At 47.6% G+C, this 16,242-nt stretch overlaps 1 protein-coding gene across 1 annotated transcript in view; it reads right to left on the bottom strand.

Moving 5' to 3' along the window:
* The window catches only part of LOC129814494 (anion exchange protein 2-like), a 55,011-nt gene that overhangs the window by 16,319 nt on the left and 22,450 nt on the right, over positions 1-16,242 (bottom strand). Inside the window, exons 3-13 of the mRNA XM_055867645.1 lie at positions 8,871-9,021; positions 8,340-8,587; positions 8,007-8,152; positions 7,350-7,636; positions 4,494-4,630; positions 2,146-2,326; positions 1,722-1,857; positions 1,381-1,579; positions 1,029-1,134; positions 581-765; positions 168-387 (exon numbers count right to left, since the gene is read on the bottom strand). Coding sequence (XP_055723620.1) covers positions 168-387; positions 581-765; positions 1,029-1,134; positions 1,381-1,579; positions 1,722-1,857; positions 2,146-2,326; positions 4,494-4,630; positions 7,350-7,636; positions 8,007-8,152; positions 8,340-8,587; positions 8,871-9,021 — 1,996 coding nt within the window. The remainder of the gene's footprint in view (positions 1-167; positions 388-580; positions 766-1,028; positions 1,135-1,380; positions 1,580-1,721; positions 1,858-2,145; positions 2,327-4,493; positions 4,631-7,349; positions 7,637-8,006; positions 8,153-8,339; positions 8,588-8,870; positions 9,022-16,242) is intronic.

Genomic DNA, 16,242 nt, shown 5'->3' with positions numbered 1-16,242 from the left:
TATTTGCTGGTCAGTTAGCCCTCAAGCTCCTTCCTCCAGTACGTGTCTTTGTCACCCTTGTCCATGGGACCTTTGGGCTTTTTGGCCAGTAGTTTGCCCTTTGGTTCCTCTCTGTAGTATATGTCTGTGCACATCTGAGTGTATCAGTGTATGCCTGTCTCTATTACCTTTATCATTTGGGCTCTTGGGTTCTTTGACCTTGAGCTTCTTGCCCTGCTGCTCCTCTCTCTTGTGGAGCATCTCTCTCTGGAAGCGGGCCACCGAGCGAAGCAGCTCATCGCTGCCAACCTCAGACGGCGGCAGCACAATGCTACAGTCCAAAAAGCTGTTGATGGCGTTCAGCAGGTCCTGCCGCTCGTCCGCCAGGTACGCCGCCTCGTGGAAGTGCTGCGGAAAAATAATAACAATAATATATGCCACTTATCAGAGTTATTCAAAGTGATTTACAGGACAGTGAGTGCATACATTTTTTGTATGTGTTCCCTGTGAGAGTTGAAGCAACAATCTTTGTGTTGCTAGTGCCACGCTCTTACCAACTGAGCCACACAGGGCAGTATGGGTTACCCAACGGTTAACTCACCTTGTCAGACATAAGTGTGGAGATAGAGCGGCCGATCTGGTGGTAGTCGATGTTAGCGATGGGCGGGCCCATTAGAAGGAAGAGGAAACGTACAGGGACGGGCACCTCCAGCACAGACTCCAGCAGCACAGCTTCCTGCAGACGCACAAATGCCATGGATGGCTGCTCCAGGAAGGCCACGGTGCCTGCGAGAGACAGTTATTAAATGTTATTGAACTTTAATGATTCGAGTCAAGCAACACTGAAACATGCATGAGAGCACCAGCTGTTCCGGACGAATGTGTGATCACGCTCTCCGTAGCCGATGTGAGTACGGCCTTTAAACAGGTTAACATTCACAAGGCAGCAGACTGATTACCAGGACACGTACTCAAAGCACGCGCTGACCAGCTTGTCTACGAAGCATGTGACAAATAACATTTTATTTTATTTGAATAGTAAGGCATACCTACGAGGACGACGGTGGCCTCTGCATTTTCCGGAATCTTCTCCAGCAACTTGAGCTCATGTTTGGACTTGGACCTGTGCATGCCCAATTTGGGCGGATTGTCTTTCTGTAGAAGAAAACGTAGTTTAGACAACAAAAACCCACACACACTCAGACAAAAAAAACCATAAACAATCACCTAGACAAGTGGATAAAGATGAATGCACACACCCACCCAGAAACACAACTCAAACAACACACTATTACACAAACAGAGCTCACAAAAACGCTCAGACTCACAAACATCCTGCACACACGGACAAACTCAACCCCACACACTCCCAAAAACACAGCCACACTTTCAAGTGAAGACCTCGCTCTTCTCCATGTCAATGCGGGTGTCTGGAAGGATGCAGGCGGCCTCTCCTCCACCCATGACGGGTTCAGTGACAGAGGGCTCGGCTTGGCCTATGTGGTTGCTGCTGCTGTGGTGGTTCACCATCAGGGAGGCCAGGCTGGCGGCAGAGATGTTCTGCGTGAAAGAGCTGTGTTCTTTCTCGTCGCTCGGGTGACTGCGGGCAGAGAAGAGGAGAGAGAGAACGCCTGAACTGAGTTTGTGTAGAAGTACCAATGATGTACAGTATATAAACACTGTGAATACCGTAGGTAGCAGGGTAGATAAAGGATTGCATACAGCAAGAAAAAAAGACATACCTGTGTTTGAGTAGTAGGGCTCTGAGGACATTGGCCCGGTCCGCCACTTTGATCTGGTCAGAGATTATCATCTGCTCCACCACCTGATGGGCAATGCCAGGCAAGGTGTGCTGGTTCAGGTCCAGCAGCACAGCACCTAAAAAACACCCCCCAATGTGTCCCTTTAATGCCACAAACGCTACTTCCTTCTCTTGCCTTTCTCATCCCTCGATTTGTATTTATTCCTCCCTTTTCTTCCCTTCCTCCCCAATCTCTTCCTACCCTCTCTCTTTATCACTCATTTTTCTCTTTTCCTAACTCACCCACTCCCCTTCCTCTTTCACCCTCTCCTTTCCCAACTCCTTCTCCCCCCCTCGCCCTATTTATTCCCACCTAGTCCCTCCCTTCCGCCCTTTCTTTCCTCACTTTCCCCTCTTTCTCTCACCGTGGGAGATGGTCTTGCGGAGCTCCAGAAGACTACGGAAGGAGAGCGAGGCAACGTGGGGTTTGCCCCAGCGGTCCGTCTCCTCCTCCACGTCCTCCTCAAATTTGATCCAGCGGGCCGTCTCCCGCCACTGCAACTCCTGGTTCTTATCCATCACCAACTCGTTCAGCTCCACAAACACCTGGGAGATTTTTTTTTATACGATATCAATATATTATATATATATATATATCAATATATTATATATATATATATATATATATATATATATATATTTCCTGATTGTCCATTGGGCCAGGTGTGAATGTTTTTGAAGTCTTTTAACATATCCCTACCAGTTTGAAAACAATGGCCCATCAGCAGGCAATCACACATACCAAGTTGAGAGCCTGTGCGAAGGTCTGTGAGATGGTTTCTCACTACTCCTTTTTACATAATACAGTAGCTTAACAGGAATGACAAATCGATATCAAATGAATTATCGATGTTTGTGCCCAACACTATTCTTTATAGTACACAGTAGTACTGATCTGAAACATCTAATCTAGAAACCACCTCATCTCGAATCCAACTTCGGATAGAAATTCTTCTTTTTTTTCTTCCTAACACCCCAGACACAATACACAGCAAACATTTGGGTGGAACACGGGGTCTTTCTGGAGACGAACAGGGGGGTTTAGAAAGTCACACACACATTTTCCCAGTTTAGGTGAGTTCCAACTCATGTGTCGCAATAACCAAAATAAATGTAGTACATTGGGCCATACTTATTAGTGTTTCTAGTGTTATTACTCTGAGACCAACAAGAAATCAAAAAGTTTCCACATCACAAACAAGTGGTGTATCAACCAGACTAAGCTCCCACGAACAACAATAACACGTTAAAAAAAGGTGCATGAAGATATTATGGCAGCATCCAGCATGCATCAAGTGTCTACAAACACAACATGCTGTATAGGTGTGGTGTTAGAAGGTAAGTAACTGCAGTCCAAACCAATCTGAAGGCTAACACAGCAAATCCAAAGTTACCCGGGCTAAAACCAGGTTGTACTGGTTCAAAACGACCCTACCTTCTGGTGCCGTGCCATACGACCCATGAACTCCAAGCGAACCATTCTGTCCAAACGCGAGGTGGACCGATACTCAAGCACTGGCTGGGTGAGTGAGAAGCAGAGATACTGACAAATCTAATAGGGCAGGCTTACCTTACACACACACACACACACACACACACACACACACACACACACACACACACACACAGTTACTGGCTCAACAAGAGAGCGCATGTGAAATGGTCTGTCCATTGTTTTACGTTCACTCTATCACACCCGCACGCGCACACACACACACACGCAGAAGAGAGTTATGTCTACCTAGCTACCCTAATACAACAAACTTAACTCCCTCGCTTACGTCCTAGAGCCCCTTGTGTCGTGTTACCTCTCCTCTTTTTCCTGTGGCATGTGAAAGGTGTCCCTAAGTTCATTTTTAACGTCTCACCTTTCCCTGACTGACTTAAGTACCAAAGCAGGGAGTTATTGTACAGGTGAGACATTGACTTCTGAACCCAAACTCTCCATCATCAAAACAACTTGACATGTGCTACTCACGTCACTGCCTGCTACTTATAACCAGCAGTAACACTACTGGCCTACACCAGCGGGGGTCAAATGAAGTGTAATAGCATACAACAATGTTATGTAAGTCTACGATAGACCATTCCGGTGAAGTGGTAGCAAAACATGGAATTGGGCCAAAATCACTGCCCATTAAACTCATTATCCTCTTGTTCCATGTGTAACAGTATAACTTTAAACCGTCCCCTCGCCCCGACACGGGCGCGAACCAGGGACCCTCTGCACACATCGACAACAGTCACCCACGAAGCAGCGTTACCCATCGCTCCACAAAAGCCACGGCCCTTGCAAAGCAAGGGGCAACACTACTTAAGTCTCAGAGCAAGTGACGTAACTGATTGAAATGCTACTAGCGCGCACCCGCTAACTAGCTAGCCATTTCACATCCGTTACACTCACCCCCCTTTCAACCTCCTCCTTTTCCGCAGCAACCAGTGATCCGGGTCAACAGCATCAATGTAACAGTATAACTTTAAACCGTCCCCTCGCCCCGACACGGGCGCGAACCAGGGACCCTCTGCACACATCGACAACAGTCACCCACGAAGCAGCGTTCGTTACCCATCGCTCCACAAAGGCCGAGGCCCTTGCAAAGCAAGGGGCAACACTACTTAAGTCTCAGAGCAAGTGACGTAACTGATTGAAATGCTACTAGCGCGCACCCGCTAACTAGCTAGCCATTTCACATCCGTTACACATGGTACCCACCTCATGTGGGGTACGGTCCAACTTGCAGCAGTGGGCACTAGGCTCCTTGTGGTCCTTGTTGATGTGCACCACCTGACCCTTGTTGCTCTTCCTGACCAGGTGACGGTGCACCGCAGGCACATCCTCGAACCTGTGACCTAAGGAACATGGGGACAGAGAGAAAGAGAGATGGGAAAGAGAAAAATAGAGAGAAAGTTATTTTCTGGTCCCAAACTGATTTTCTCCTTGTTGAGTCATCAGATGAGGTAAAGCCGTCTTTTTTCACGACAACATCAAATATTTGGGAAAGACACCATATTTGGGTTTTCTGACCAGGTTACAAACAGTTAAATATGTATTTTTGTGGTCACTGAAATTATGTCTAAAATACCTCCTATTACATTCAAACCATGACGTCACAAAAGACTTCAGAATAACGTCATTGCAACTAGTTTTGCCACCTGCAGTGTACAGTGGGAACACACTCGGTGAGAACACACTCAGATTCCCACAGGAGTACTTTTAATAACATTTCACAATTGGCTTAGCAATAGGAAAGCTTTCCAGGGAATCATTGTGAGACTAAGGTTTTAAAACCCAAAGAAAACAAATTAACATTTGTCAAGACTAACCCCACCATCATCAACGAGCCAACATTTCTTCACTCACGTCACATAGCTCAAATATAGGCAAATTCATGGCGATCACATGAAGATAATGGTTAGCAAACCGTTGAAACACATTTTTAACATGTTGATCTGAATGACAAACTTGCATATTCTATTATAAGTTATAGCAATATAATAATTATGTAATTGTATATGATGTCAGTGATACTCACAAAGAAATTGCCTCTGACTCAAAGACAAGCGCAGTTGCAACGTTTTGACTTTCAAAACACAGAACCAAACCATGCTTCCAAAATGAATGATTGTTTTCCAAAGAATGACATATGGGCACACGTCACACACACGCTCACAGACTTTTATCTGAACATGAAACAAACAATGGAAAACTGGAAAAGAACTCCGGTGGTGGGCAGCTATGGGCTCTTTGGAAAATGTTCACATTCCAACGGTGCACACTGAGCATGTGGGATGGACGGCCTTGTTTTCTTGTACACAGAACAATAAATTCCGTATTAGGATCAGATTTAAGATAACAATTGCAAATTGACTGTGGAGAATGGTCTAAATATGTGTCTAAATATCAAGGTTTTGTAAGCTTTCCATAAGGGTAAGGACAATACAGATACTAAAACATGTCTTGGTCAAGTCATTATTGAACAACATTCTTTCATTGTTTCTTCCTAGTGATGATTTCATTTGGATAGGTCAACCATGAAAGTTACGGACAAATACCCTATAGATTAACATGGCATTTTTGTGACATCATAGTACTGTAGAACTTCTATGACCACACAGTGGTGTGATATAACTTCAGATTTTACTATGACCTCATTCTTGCATTCTTACATATGGGAAGTCATTGAAATTATGCTGCTATGATGTCAAAGTAATATCAAAGGTATAGTCCCAGTCAGTACTAAATAGAAAGTTGCCGCCCCGCCCACCTGTGGGGAAAACATCCAATGGTTACCTTGGTTACCCCATTGGCTCTCAGCAAAAAACTCTTTCAAACGCAATTTTCTTGTCGTCTGCTTGTTTTAGTCAATTACCAAACTACATTTAAGTAGTAGCCTACATGGACACTGGGTCCCCACAATTTCCCACTCTCCCACGCTGAATAGCCTGAAGCCACAGGGCTCTTCTTGCAGGCTCTATTTCCCTATGTGGGAGCATAGCGAACCGGAGGTCGGGATTTTTGATCTGGTAACATTTACATTTAATAACACAGCAGCTTCTAGATATGTTTTATTATTCTGTATTACAAAAAAAATTAAGACGAAGTTGGCTTTTTCACAATTGGGGTCAATGGGAAAGAATGTTTGTTCATTTCTTATGAAATGAACACCAACTCAGAGTATTCCCTTGTGTAGTCATCAAAATGCTGCAATGATGTCACAGTAATATCAAAGTTAATCCCAGGTAAAGTCATAGAAATAATGCTACAATGATGTCACAGTAATATCAAAGTTAATCCCAGGTAAAGTCATAGAAATAATGCTACAATGATGTCACGGTAATATCAAAGTTAATCTCCTGTGTAGGCCTGGAAATTCTGCAATGATGTCACAGTAATATCAAAGTTCATCCTCTGTGAAGTCATGGGAATAATGCTGCAATGATGTCACAGTAATATCAAAGTTCATCCTCTGTGAAGTCATGGGAATAATGCTGCAATGATGTCACAGTAATATCAAAGTTCATCCTCTGTGAAGTCATGGAAATAATGCTGCAATGATGTCACAGTAATATCAAAGTTCATCCTCTGTGAAGTCATGGGAATAATGCTGCAATGATGTCACAGTAATATCAAAGTTCATCCTCTGTGAAGTCATGGAAAAAATTCTGCAATGATGTCACAGTAATATATACATTTAGTCTCCTGTAAAGTCATTTAAAAGTTGCTGCAATGATGTCATAGTAATACTAAAATGAATCCCCTGTGAAGTTATTGAAATCATGCTGAAAACAGTTTAGTCATGACATGCTGCTATTATGTCACATTAAAGTGTGAATCAGCCCCCTGTGTCATGGAAATGCAATTATTTAATTAAAAAAATTACATGATGTAATTCTATGCTCCAAAAATCGTACCCCTCTGAGTATAGTTCCTGTAAAGTTTTCCTCTTTCCAGATAGTTGTTCCCTGCCACGTGGTACTGCTTGATCTTTGGGGTTCTAGGTCGGAAAAATTATATTTATTGATTGAATGATTTGTAGACTGACTGACTGACTCATTGATTAGAACTCACTCTTGATGCCATCCAGGTCGGCGGACCCCAGCATCTGGGCCTCGCTGTCGTCGGTGGCCTGGCGTTGGTGGCGCTCCTGCTGCCCGCCCGTCATGTTGCCCGAGCGCCGGCGCTCCTGCAGGTCGTAGCTGCGGCTGCCAGGGGGCGGTGTCCTGGAGGAGGAAGAGGAGGCGGAGGAGGAGGGAGGCGTGGAGCCCCGTGTGGAGGGGTTGTGGGACTCCTGGGAGGGGCCGGAGGATAGGCTATTCCTCCCTTTGTTGGGGGCCAACACTGAGCCCACTGGCTCACTGGGACAACGATGATGACGTACAAGTAATTAGACAGACGGATGGACAGGCAGGCAAACAGATAAAGTACTGTGACTGTGTGTTTCTCTGTGCACACGCTTAACTCTATGCATGTGTTTGAAAATGTGTGTAAATTGCTTTATCAGTTTGTGTGTGTGTCACAGGAGGTTAGTGGCACCTTAATTGGGGAGGACAAGCTCGTGGTAGTGGCTGGAGCGGAATAGATGAAATGGGATCAAATTCATCAAGCACATGGTCTCCATGGTGTGTGTGTGTGTGTGTGTGTGTGTGTGTGTGTGTGTGGTGTTGGTATGTCAGTCTGTGCATGTGTTTATGTGTATGTGTGCTTGTGTGCATCGTTCTCACTTACTCCGTGGGTGTGGCATCCTCTGGCAGGTTGGTACCCAGGGCAGTCTCAGGTACGATGGTGAGGCGTCTGGGAAGGGTGGCACTGCCAGCCTTGCTGTGCGTGGGGGAAGGAGTGACACTGGCAGGGTCATCCTCAGACACGAAGAACTACAGAGAGGAAAGATTGGGGTCAATGAGGAAGAGGCCTACCTAATCAAAAAGAAAAGTAGCTGAGTGTGTGTGTACAGTATGTACTATATGTATGCGTGTATACTATAAAACTAATATACTATAACAAATACAGTGTATACTATAAACCTCTATAATGTAAACCATTATAAGCTTGCAACTCTACCTGCACACCCTCGTTATGTGTGTCCGTGTCTGTAGCAGGTGTGGGTGTGGTGGTCTGCCCCCCCTCTCCATCGTTCTGGCTGTAGGGCTCGTCTGCCTCCTCTTCTTCCTCGCCCTCCTCTATGTTGGGTGCTCCGCCAGTCCCGGATCCTCTCCTCCATCCCGCTTCCTTCTTCTTGCTCTTCTTCCTCCTTTCTGGGGGTAGTTTGGACAGTGGGTGGTGGATGTGGTGGGAGGAGTGGCGGTGGTCTGCAGACAGGAGAAATAAACCATGTTTGGTCAAGTCGTCATTTGGTGACGCACTTCCTTGTCTGCATTGAGATATTTGTTGAGCAGCGTTGTCTGTCTTTTAAATGGGCATCAAAAGCTGAAGAAAGATACATTTTTGATGGACAGGCACGGCCCATACTCAATACTACTTCCAACCAGAATGTTATGTCAAGCTGTACACGGTAACTGATACTCTTTCTATGGTACATAAAACAGTGATTTAATAGATATGAAGGTTAACAAGTAAACATTGGTGGCTCACACTCAAAGTCTTCCTCGTTGTAGGCACGGTGTTTCTCTGGGGGTCCACGGGCTGGTGGGTGGAGAATCTGCTGGAAGAGTTGCACCCCCAGGGTCTTGTTCAGGTCCTGCTCTTCATCATCATCTTCACTCCGCCTAGAAGGGGCCGGTGGCTTGACCGGGGAGGGTGGGTGGTCGGTGGGTGGTTCGAGGTTAGTGATTATTTCATCATAGTCATGGATTCATATTTACATAAGATTTGATGTTTTTTGTGTATTGCCCTATGACAAACAATGTTAGTATACAACAAGTTATTGCTCACGTATACCCTTTAATCATATATAATTGGAAAGCTTAGCCTAGATTCACAGCTATCAATCAGACACATTTCTGGAATGTTCAGGTCAACAGAACCTTGACATTTGACCTCTAGGGTACCACTTGACTTATTCCACATTTTGTTGTGATTCAGCCTGGTTTCAAAATTGATTAAATATTAATTTATTTTTTACCGATCTACACACACTGATTTGATTCCAGGCTTTATCACAACCGGCCGTGATTGGGAGTCCCATAGGGTGGCGCACAATTGGCCCAGCGCTGTCCGTTTTAGGGTTTGGCTGGGGTAGGCCGTCATTGTAAATAAGAATTTGTTCTTAACTGACTTGCCTAGTTAAATAAAGATTACATTTAAAAATTTAAAATGGATTACCATAGGCAACACTAGAGGGAGACATGGCCACAGGTAAATGCAATAAGCATTTTTCTACGGCTGGCCATGCTTTCCACCTGGCTGCCCCTACCCCGGTCAACAGCACTGCCCTCCCCTCTGCTACTCGCCCAAGCCTTCCCCATTTCTCTTTCTCCCAAATACAGTCAGCTGATGTTCTGAAAGAGCTGCAAAATCTGGACCCTTACAAATCAGCCGGGCTAGATAATCTGGACCCTTTCTTTCTAAAACTATCTGCTGAAATTGTTGCCACCCCTATTACTAGCCTTTTCAACCTCTCTTTCGTGTTGTCTGAGATTCCCAAAGATTGGAAAGCAGCTGCGGTTATCCCCCTCTTCAAAGGGGGGGACAATCTTGACCCTAACAGCTACAGACCTATATCTATCCTACCCTGCCTTTCTAAGGTCTTCGAAAGCCAAGTCAACAAACAGATTACCGACCATTTCGAATCCCACCATACCTTCTCCGCTATGCAATCTGGTTTCAGAGCTGGCCAAGGGTGCACCTCAGCCACGCTCAAGGTCATAAACGATATCTTAACCGCCATCGATAGGAAACAATACTGTGCAGCCGTATTCATTGACCTGGCCAAGGCTTTTGACTCTGTCAATCACCACATCCTCATCGGCAGACTCGACAGCCTTGGTTTCTCTAATGATTGCCTCGCCTGGTTCACCAACTACTTCTCTGATCGAGTTCAGTGTGTCAAATCGGAGGGTCTGTTGTCCGGGCCTCTGCCAGTCTCTATGGGGGTGCCACAGGGTTCAATTCTTGGACCGACTCTCTTCTCTGTATTCATCAATGATGTCGCTCTTGCTGCTGGTGATTCTCTGATCCATCTCTACGCAGACGACACTATTCTGTATACTTCTGGCCCTTCTTTTGACACTGTGTTAACAACCCTCCAGACGAGCTTCAATGCCATACAACTCTCCTTCCGTGGCCTCTATTTGCTCTTAAATACAAGTAAAACTAAATGCATGCTCTTCAACCGATCGCTGCCTGCACCTGCCCGCCTGTCCAACATCACTACTCTGGACGGCTCTGACTTAGAATATGTGGACAACTACAAATACCTAGGTGTCTGGTTAGACTGTAAACTCTCCTTCCAGACTCACATCAAACATCTCCAATCCAAAGTTAAATCTAGAATTGGCTTCCTATTCCGCAACAAAGCATCCTTCACTCATGCTGCCAAACATACCCTTGTAAAACTGACCATCCTACCAATCCTCGACTTCGGTGATGTCATTTACTAAATAGCCTCCAAAACCCTACTCAATAAATTGGATGCAGTCTATCACAGTGCCATCCGTTTTGTCACCAAAGCCCCATATACTACCCACAACTGCGACCTGTACACTCTCGTTGGCTGGCCCTCGCTTCATACTCGTCGTCAAACCCACTGGCTCCAGGTCATCTACAAGACCCTGCTAGGTAAAGTCCCCCCTTATCTCAGCTCGCTGGTCACCATAGCAGCACCTACCTGTAGCACGCGCTCCAGCAGGTATATCTCTCTGGTCACCCCCAAAACCAATTCTTCCTTTGGCTGCCTCTCCCTCCAGTTCTCTGCTGCCAATGACTGGAACGAACTACAAAAATCTCTGAAACTGGAAACACTTATCTCCCTCACTAGCTTTAAGCACCAGCTGTCAGAGCAGCTCATAGATTACTGCACCTGTACATAGCCCATCTATAATTTAGCCCAAACAACTACCTCTTTACCTACTGTATTTATTTATTTATTTTGCTCCTTTGCACCCCATTATTTCTATCTCTACTTTTTTTTACTTGCTATATTGTATTTACTTCGCCACCATGGCCTTTTTATATTTTTATTTATTTTATATATATATATTTTGTTTGCCTTCACCTCCCTTATCTCACCTCACTTGCTCATATTGTATATAGACTTATTTTTCACTGTATTATTGACTGTATGTTTGTTTTACTCCATGTGTAACTATGTGTTGTTGTATGTGTCGAACTGCTTTGCTTTATCTTGGCCAGGTCGCAATTGTAAATGAGAACGTGTTCTCAATTTGCCTACCTGGTTAAATAAAGGTGAAATAAAAATGCCAGGTGACTGACATTTACCAGTCACCAGATACATTTAGACAAAGGCTTAAAAAACACTGTATACTACATTCATTTAAAAAATGTCCTAACCAATTACAGTTTAAAAGTCTGTTTGGTTGTGAAAAAGTCTGATGGCAGTGCTAAAACCTTTGTCTATTTGTCCTTGCATTAATGATGGACAGTTGGCTCTGGTTGTGGAGGATTCTGCCAGTGCCGTCTCCCCTTCTCTGTGGTAGGAGATCATGTAGATGGTGGTCAGGTTGGTGCATGTCAGTGACCAATCTTCTGCTTGCTCTATCCGTGAATGTTAGTGGTGGAAGGGTCAGTGGGATGTCTCTGTTTTTTGTTATTATCTTGCTTGCCTTTTTCTGTACCCTATCCAGTGCAGCTTGCTGCTTCTTTGTGCAGTCCACCAGCAACACACTGGCATACTCCAGGCATGGTCGGATCAAAGTGCTGTAGATGTAATCAGCGGGAAAGCAGTTTCTTGCCATTACAGTCAGGAAGTGGAAACGCCTTGAAGCCTTTTTCACTGCCTGGTCAATGTGTTGGTTCCCACTAAGTTGGTTGTCCAAGTGGAAGCCAAGGTATTTTGTGCTTGTTAGGACTGGAACAGCCTGTCCACCCAGTATTAGTGGAGCCGGTTGCGGAGGATTTTTTGAGAAGCAGATTCTTAGTTCGACAGACTTCTTCCCATTAAGAAGCATGTTGTTCTCTGTCGTCCATTCCTCCAGTTGCTTAGCCTCCTCTTCCATTTTCAATGTTTGCTAGCCTTAAAGCACAGGACAGGCCAATGTCCAGTGTATCCTCAGAGATGACTCTCTCAGAGTGGACATGTGAAGCAGGAAGAGGTAAGACGAGACGACCCCAACCTCTGGGACCCCAGATGTTACCTCTGGCCATGAGCTGTACATTCCATTTGCTATCACCCTCTGTGTTCTCCCTGTTGTACAGCTGTGAAACCAGGTGAGTAACATTGGACACAGACACAGACTGGCCAGATGCTGGAGGAGTTTAGCATGGTCGACACGATCAGAAGCCATTGACATGTCCGCCAGCAGAACCAGGACCATTATGGCTTGCTTTGAGTCTGTCTCTGTAAGCCAGGTGTGTGAGGCTCTGACCAGCACATTTGTTGTGCTGTGTTTAGGCAAGTATGCATGCTGGTTTTTTTGCATTCTTCAAGATCAACTGGTATGAGCTTCTTGGCAATGAACCTTTCCTGGACTTTGCCTAGACAGGATGTCAGAGAGATTCGTCTCCAATCATTTTTCTGTCCAGGACTGGAGACCTTAGGAATGGGGCAGATGTTAGCGGTCTTCCACTCTGTAGGTACAGAGCCCAGTTGATAGGAGGTGTTAACAAAGTGAGTGACCACTGGCGCTAGAACTTCTGAAAATTCCTTGAGTAACCATCTGGACCACATGCTTTCTTAGGACTGAGTCTTGAAAAGAGCTTTATTCATTTGTCCAATGTTGCATAGTTCTCCTTCCCCAACAGGCCTAGGAAGAGGAAAAACAGTGAAGGATGTATTTCCTGTCCAAGCTTCAGCAAATAAGTTTTTCAAGACCTCAGCAACATTGTCATTTTCCACATCACCAATCTGTATCATCCCTCTAAATGATTTTAAACAACCAAGCTCTTTATTGATGAAGTCCCACCACTCCATTGGTGGGCTTTAAGGGCTTGAATTTAATTTGTGTAGTAGTTTTTCATTGCCCCTCGGATAAGCTTTTGAACAGCGTTTCTCGCTTTTTTTCTATTTCTCTATTTCTTTCACCTCAGCCAAGGAGTTCCTATTGGACGGCTTCAATTTTTTACCCTTTGATGTATGGAGCCAGAGGTGTGGTAAGTTTCCTAAGATTCCGAAGGGAATTCGGTGAGTATTCACAAATGTTTGTGGCATCCATTTTACTTGCTTAAAGTCCTTCATTTTTTTTTTACAACTTACCAATTCTGCAACAGAACTGACCACACAGACAATATCTATATAAATGTCCACCAAAAACAAATGGATGGCTAATATATTGTACCAGGGCCATTGATGTATCAAAACTACAGGACCAGCAAAGACATATCATCCATATAATCACTCCTACATTTTATATATAGGGAACTCATGTGCCTTCTGTCACGTTCCTGACCTGTTTTCCCTTGTTTTGTATTTATTTAGTATGGTCAGGGCGTGAGTTGGGTGGGTTGTCGATGTGTGATTTTTATGTTGGGATTTTGTGTGTTCGGCCTGGTATGATTCTCAATCAGAGGCAGCTGTCAATCGTTGTCCCTGATTGAGAATCATACTTAGGCAGCCGGGGTTTCACGTGTGTTTTGGTGGGTGTTTGTTCTTGTGTCAGTGTTTCGCCACACGGGACTGTCACGGTAGTTATTTTTTTATTTTGTATCGCATATTGTTTTGTTATATATTTAATCACTATGGAAACTAACCACTCTGCGTATTGGTCCGATCCTTCTCGCCTCTCCTCGTCCGAGGAGGAGGAAGAAAATGACTATCGTTACAGAAACACCCACCACCAAAGGACCAAGCGGAGTGGAAAAGGGCAGCGACAGCAGCAGCAGAAACAGACACAGGACTCCTGGACTTGGGAGGAGATCCTGGACGGCAAGGGACCCTGGGCTCAGCCAGGGGAATATCGCCGTCCCAAGGCGGAGTTGGAGGCAGCGAAGGCAGAGAGGCGCTGGTATGAGGAGGCAGCGCGGCGACGCGGTTGGGAGCCCGAGAGTCAGACCCAAAAATTTCTTCGGGGGGGGGGCACACGCGACGTGTGGCAAAGCCGGGTAGGAGACCTGAGCCAACTCCCCGTGCTTACCGTGGAGTGAGAGGGCGTCGTACTGGACAGATACCGTGTTATGCGGTGGAGCGCACGGTGTCCCAGTACGCGTGCTTAGCCCAGTGCGGGCTATTCCACCTCGCCGCACTGGTAGGGCTAGGTTGGGCATCGAGCCGGGTGTCATGAAGCCGGCCCAACGCATCTGGTCTCCAGTGCGTCTCCTCGGGCCGGCGTACATGGCACCAGCCTTACAAATGGTGTCCCCGGTTCGCCAGCATAGCCCAGTGCGGGCTATTCCACCTCGCTGCACTGGCAGGGCTACGGGGACCATTCAACCTGGTAAGGTTGGGCAGGCTCGGTGCTCAAGAGCGCGTGTACTCCTTCACGGTCCGGTATATCCGGTGCCACCTCCACGTACCAGTCCTCCGGTGGCAGCCCCCCGCACCAGGCTGTCTCTCCGTCTTCTCTCTCCAGTTGCTCCCACCTGTCCAGCGCTGTCAGATCCTTCCTCCTCTCCAGCGCAGCCAGAGTCTGAGCTGCCTGCCTGCCCAGCGCTGTCTGAGCTGCCTGCCTGCCCAGCGCTGTCTGAGCTGCCTGCCTGCCCAGCGCTGTCTGAACTGCCTGCCTGCCCAGCGCTGTCTGAACTGCCTGCCTGCCCAGCGTTGTCTGAGCTGCCTGCCTGCCCAGCGCTGTCTGAACTGCCTGCCTGCCCAGCGCTGTCTGAGCTGCCTGCCTGCCCAGCGCTGTCTGAATTGCCTGCCTGCCCAGCGTCATCTGAGCCGCCCGTCTGTCCCGAGCCGTCAGAGCTGCCCGTCTGTCCCGAGCCGTCAGAACTGCCCGTCTGTCCCGAGCCGTCAGAACTGCCCGTCTGTCCCGAGCCGTCAGAACTGCCCGTCTGTCCCGAGCGGTCAGAGCTGTCCGTCTGTCCCGGGCCGTCAGAGCTGCCCGCCTGTCCCGAGCCGTCAGAGCTGCCCGTCTGTCCCGAGCCGCTAGAGCCGTCCGCCAGACAGGAGCAGCCAGAGCCGTCCGCCAGACAGGAGCAGCCAGAGCCGTCCGCCAGACAGGAGCAGTCAGAGCCGTCCGCCAGACAGGAGCAGTCAGAGCCGTCCGCCAAACAGGAGCAGCCAGAGCCGTCCGCCAGACAGGAGCAGCCAGAGCCGTCCGCCAGACAGGAGCAGCCAGAGCCGTCCGCCAGACAGGAGCAGCCAGAGCCGTCCGCCAGCCATGACCAGCCAGAGCCGTCAGCCAGCCATGACCAGCCAGAGCCGTCAGCCAGCCATGACCAGCCAGAGCCGTCAGCCAGCCATGACCAGCCAGAGCCGTCAGCCAGCCATGACCAGCCAGAGCCAGCCAGCCAGAGCCGTCAGCCAGCCATGACCAGAGCCGCCAGCCAGCCAGGAGCTGCCAGAGCCGCCAGCCAGCCAGGAGCTGCCAGAGCCGCCAGCCAACCAGGAGCTGCCAGAGCCGCCAGCCAGCCAGGAGCTGCCAGAGCCAGCCAGCCAGGAGCTGCCAGAGCCAGCCAGCCAGGAGCTGCCAGAGCCAGCCAGCCAGGAGCTGCCAGAGCCAGCCAGCCAGGAGCTGCCAGAGCCAGCCAGCCAGGAGCTGCCAGAGCCAGCCAGCCAGGAGCTGCCAGAGCCAGCCAGCCAGGAGCTGCCAGAGCCAGCCAGCCAGGAGCTGCCAGAGACGCCAGCCAGCCAGGAGCTGCCAAAGCCGCCAGCCAGCCAGGATCTGCCAGAGCCGCCAGCCAGCCAGGATCTGCCAGAGCCGCCCGCCAGCCAGGATCTGCCAGAGCCGCC

This window comes from Salvelinus fontinalis, chromosome 17, assembly GCF_029448725.1.
Source record: "Salvelinus fontinalis isolate EN_2023a chromosome 17, ASM2944872v1, whole genome shotgun sequence".
NCBI lineage: Eukaryota > Metazoa > Chordata > Actinopteri > Salmoniformes > Salmonidae > Salvelinus > Salvelinus fontinalis.
Note: the sequence above shows the minus strand (reverse complement) of the source record. Positions and strands in the feature narration are given on the sequence as shown.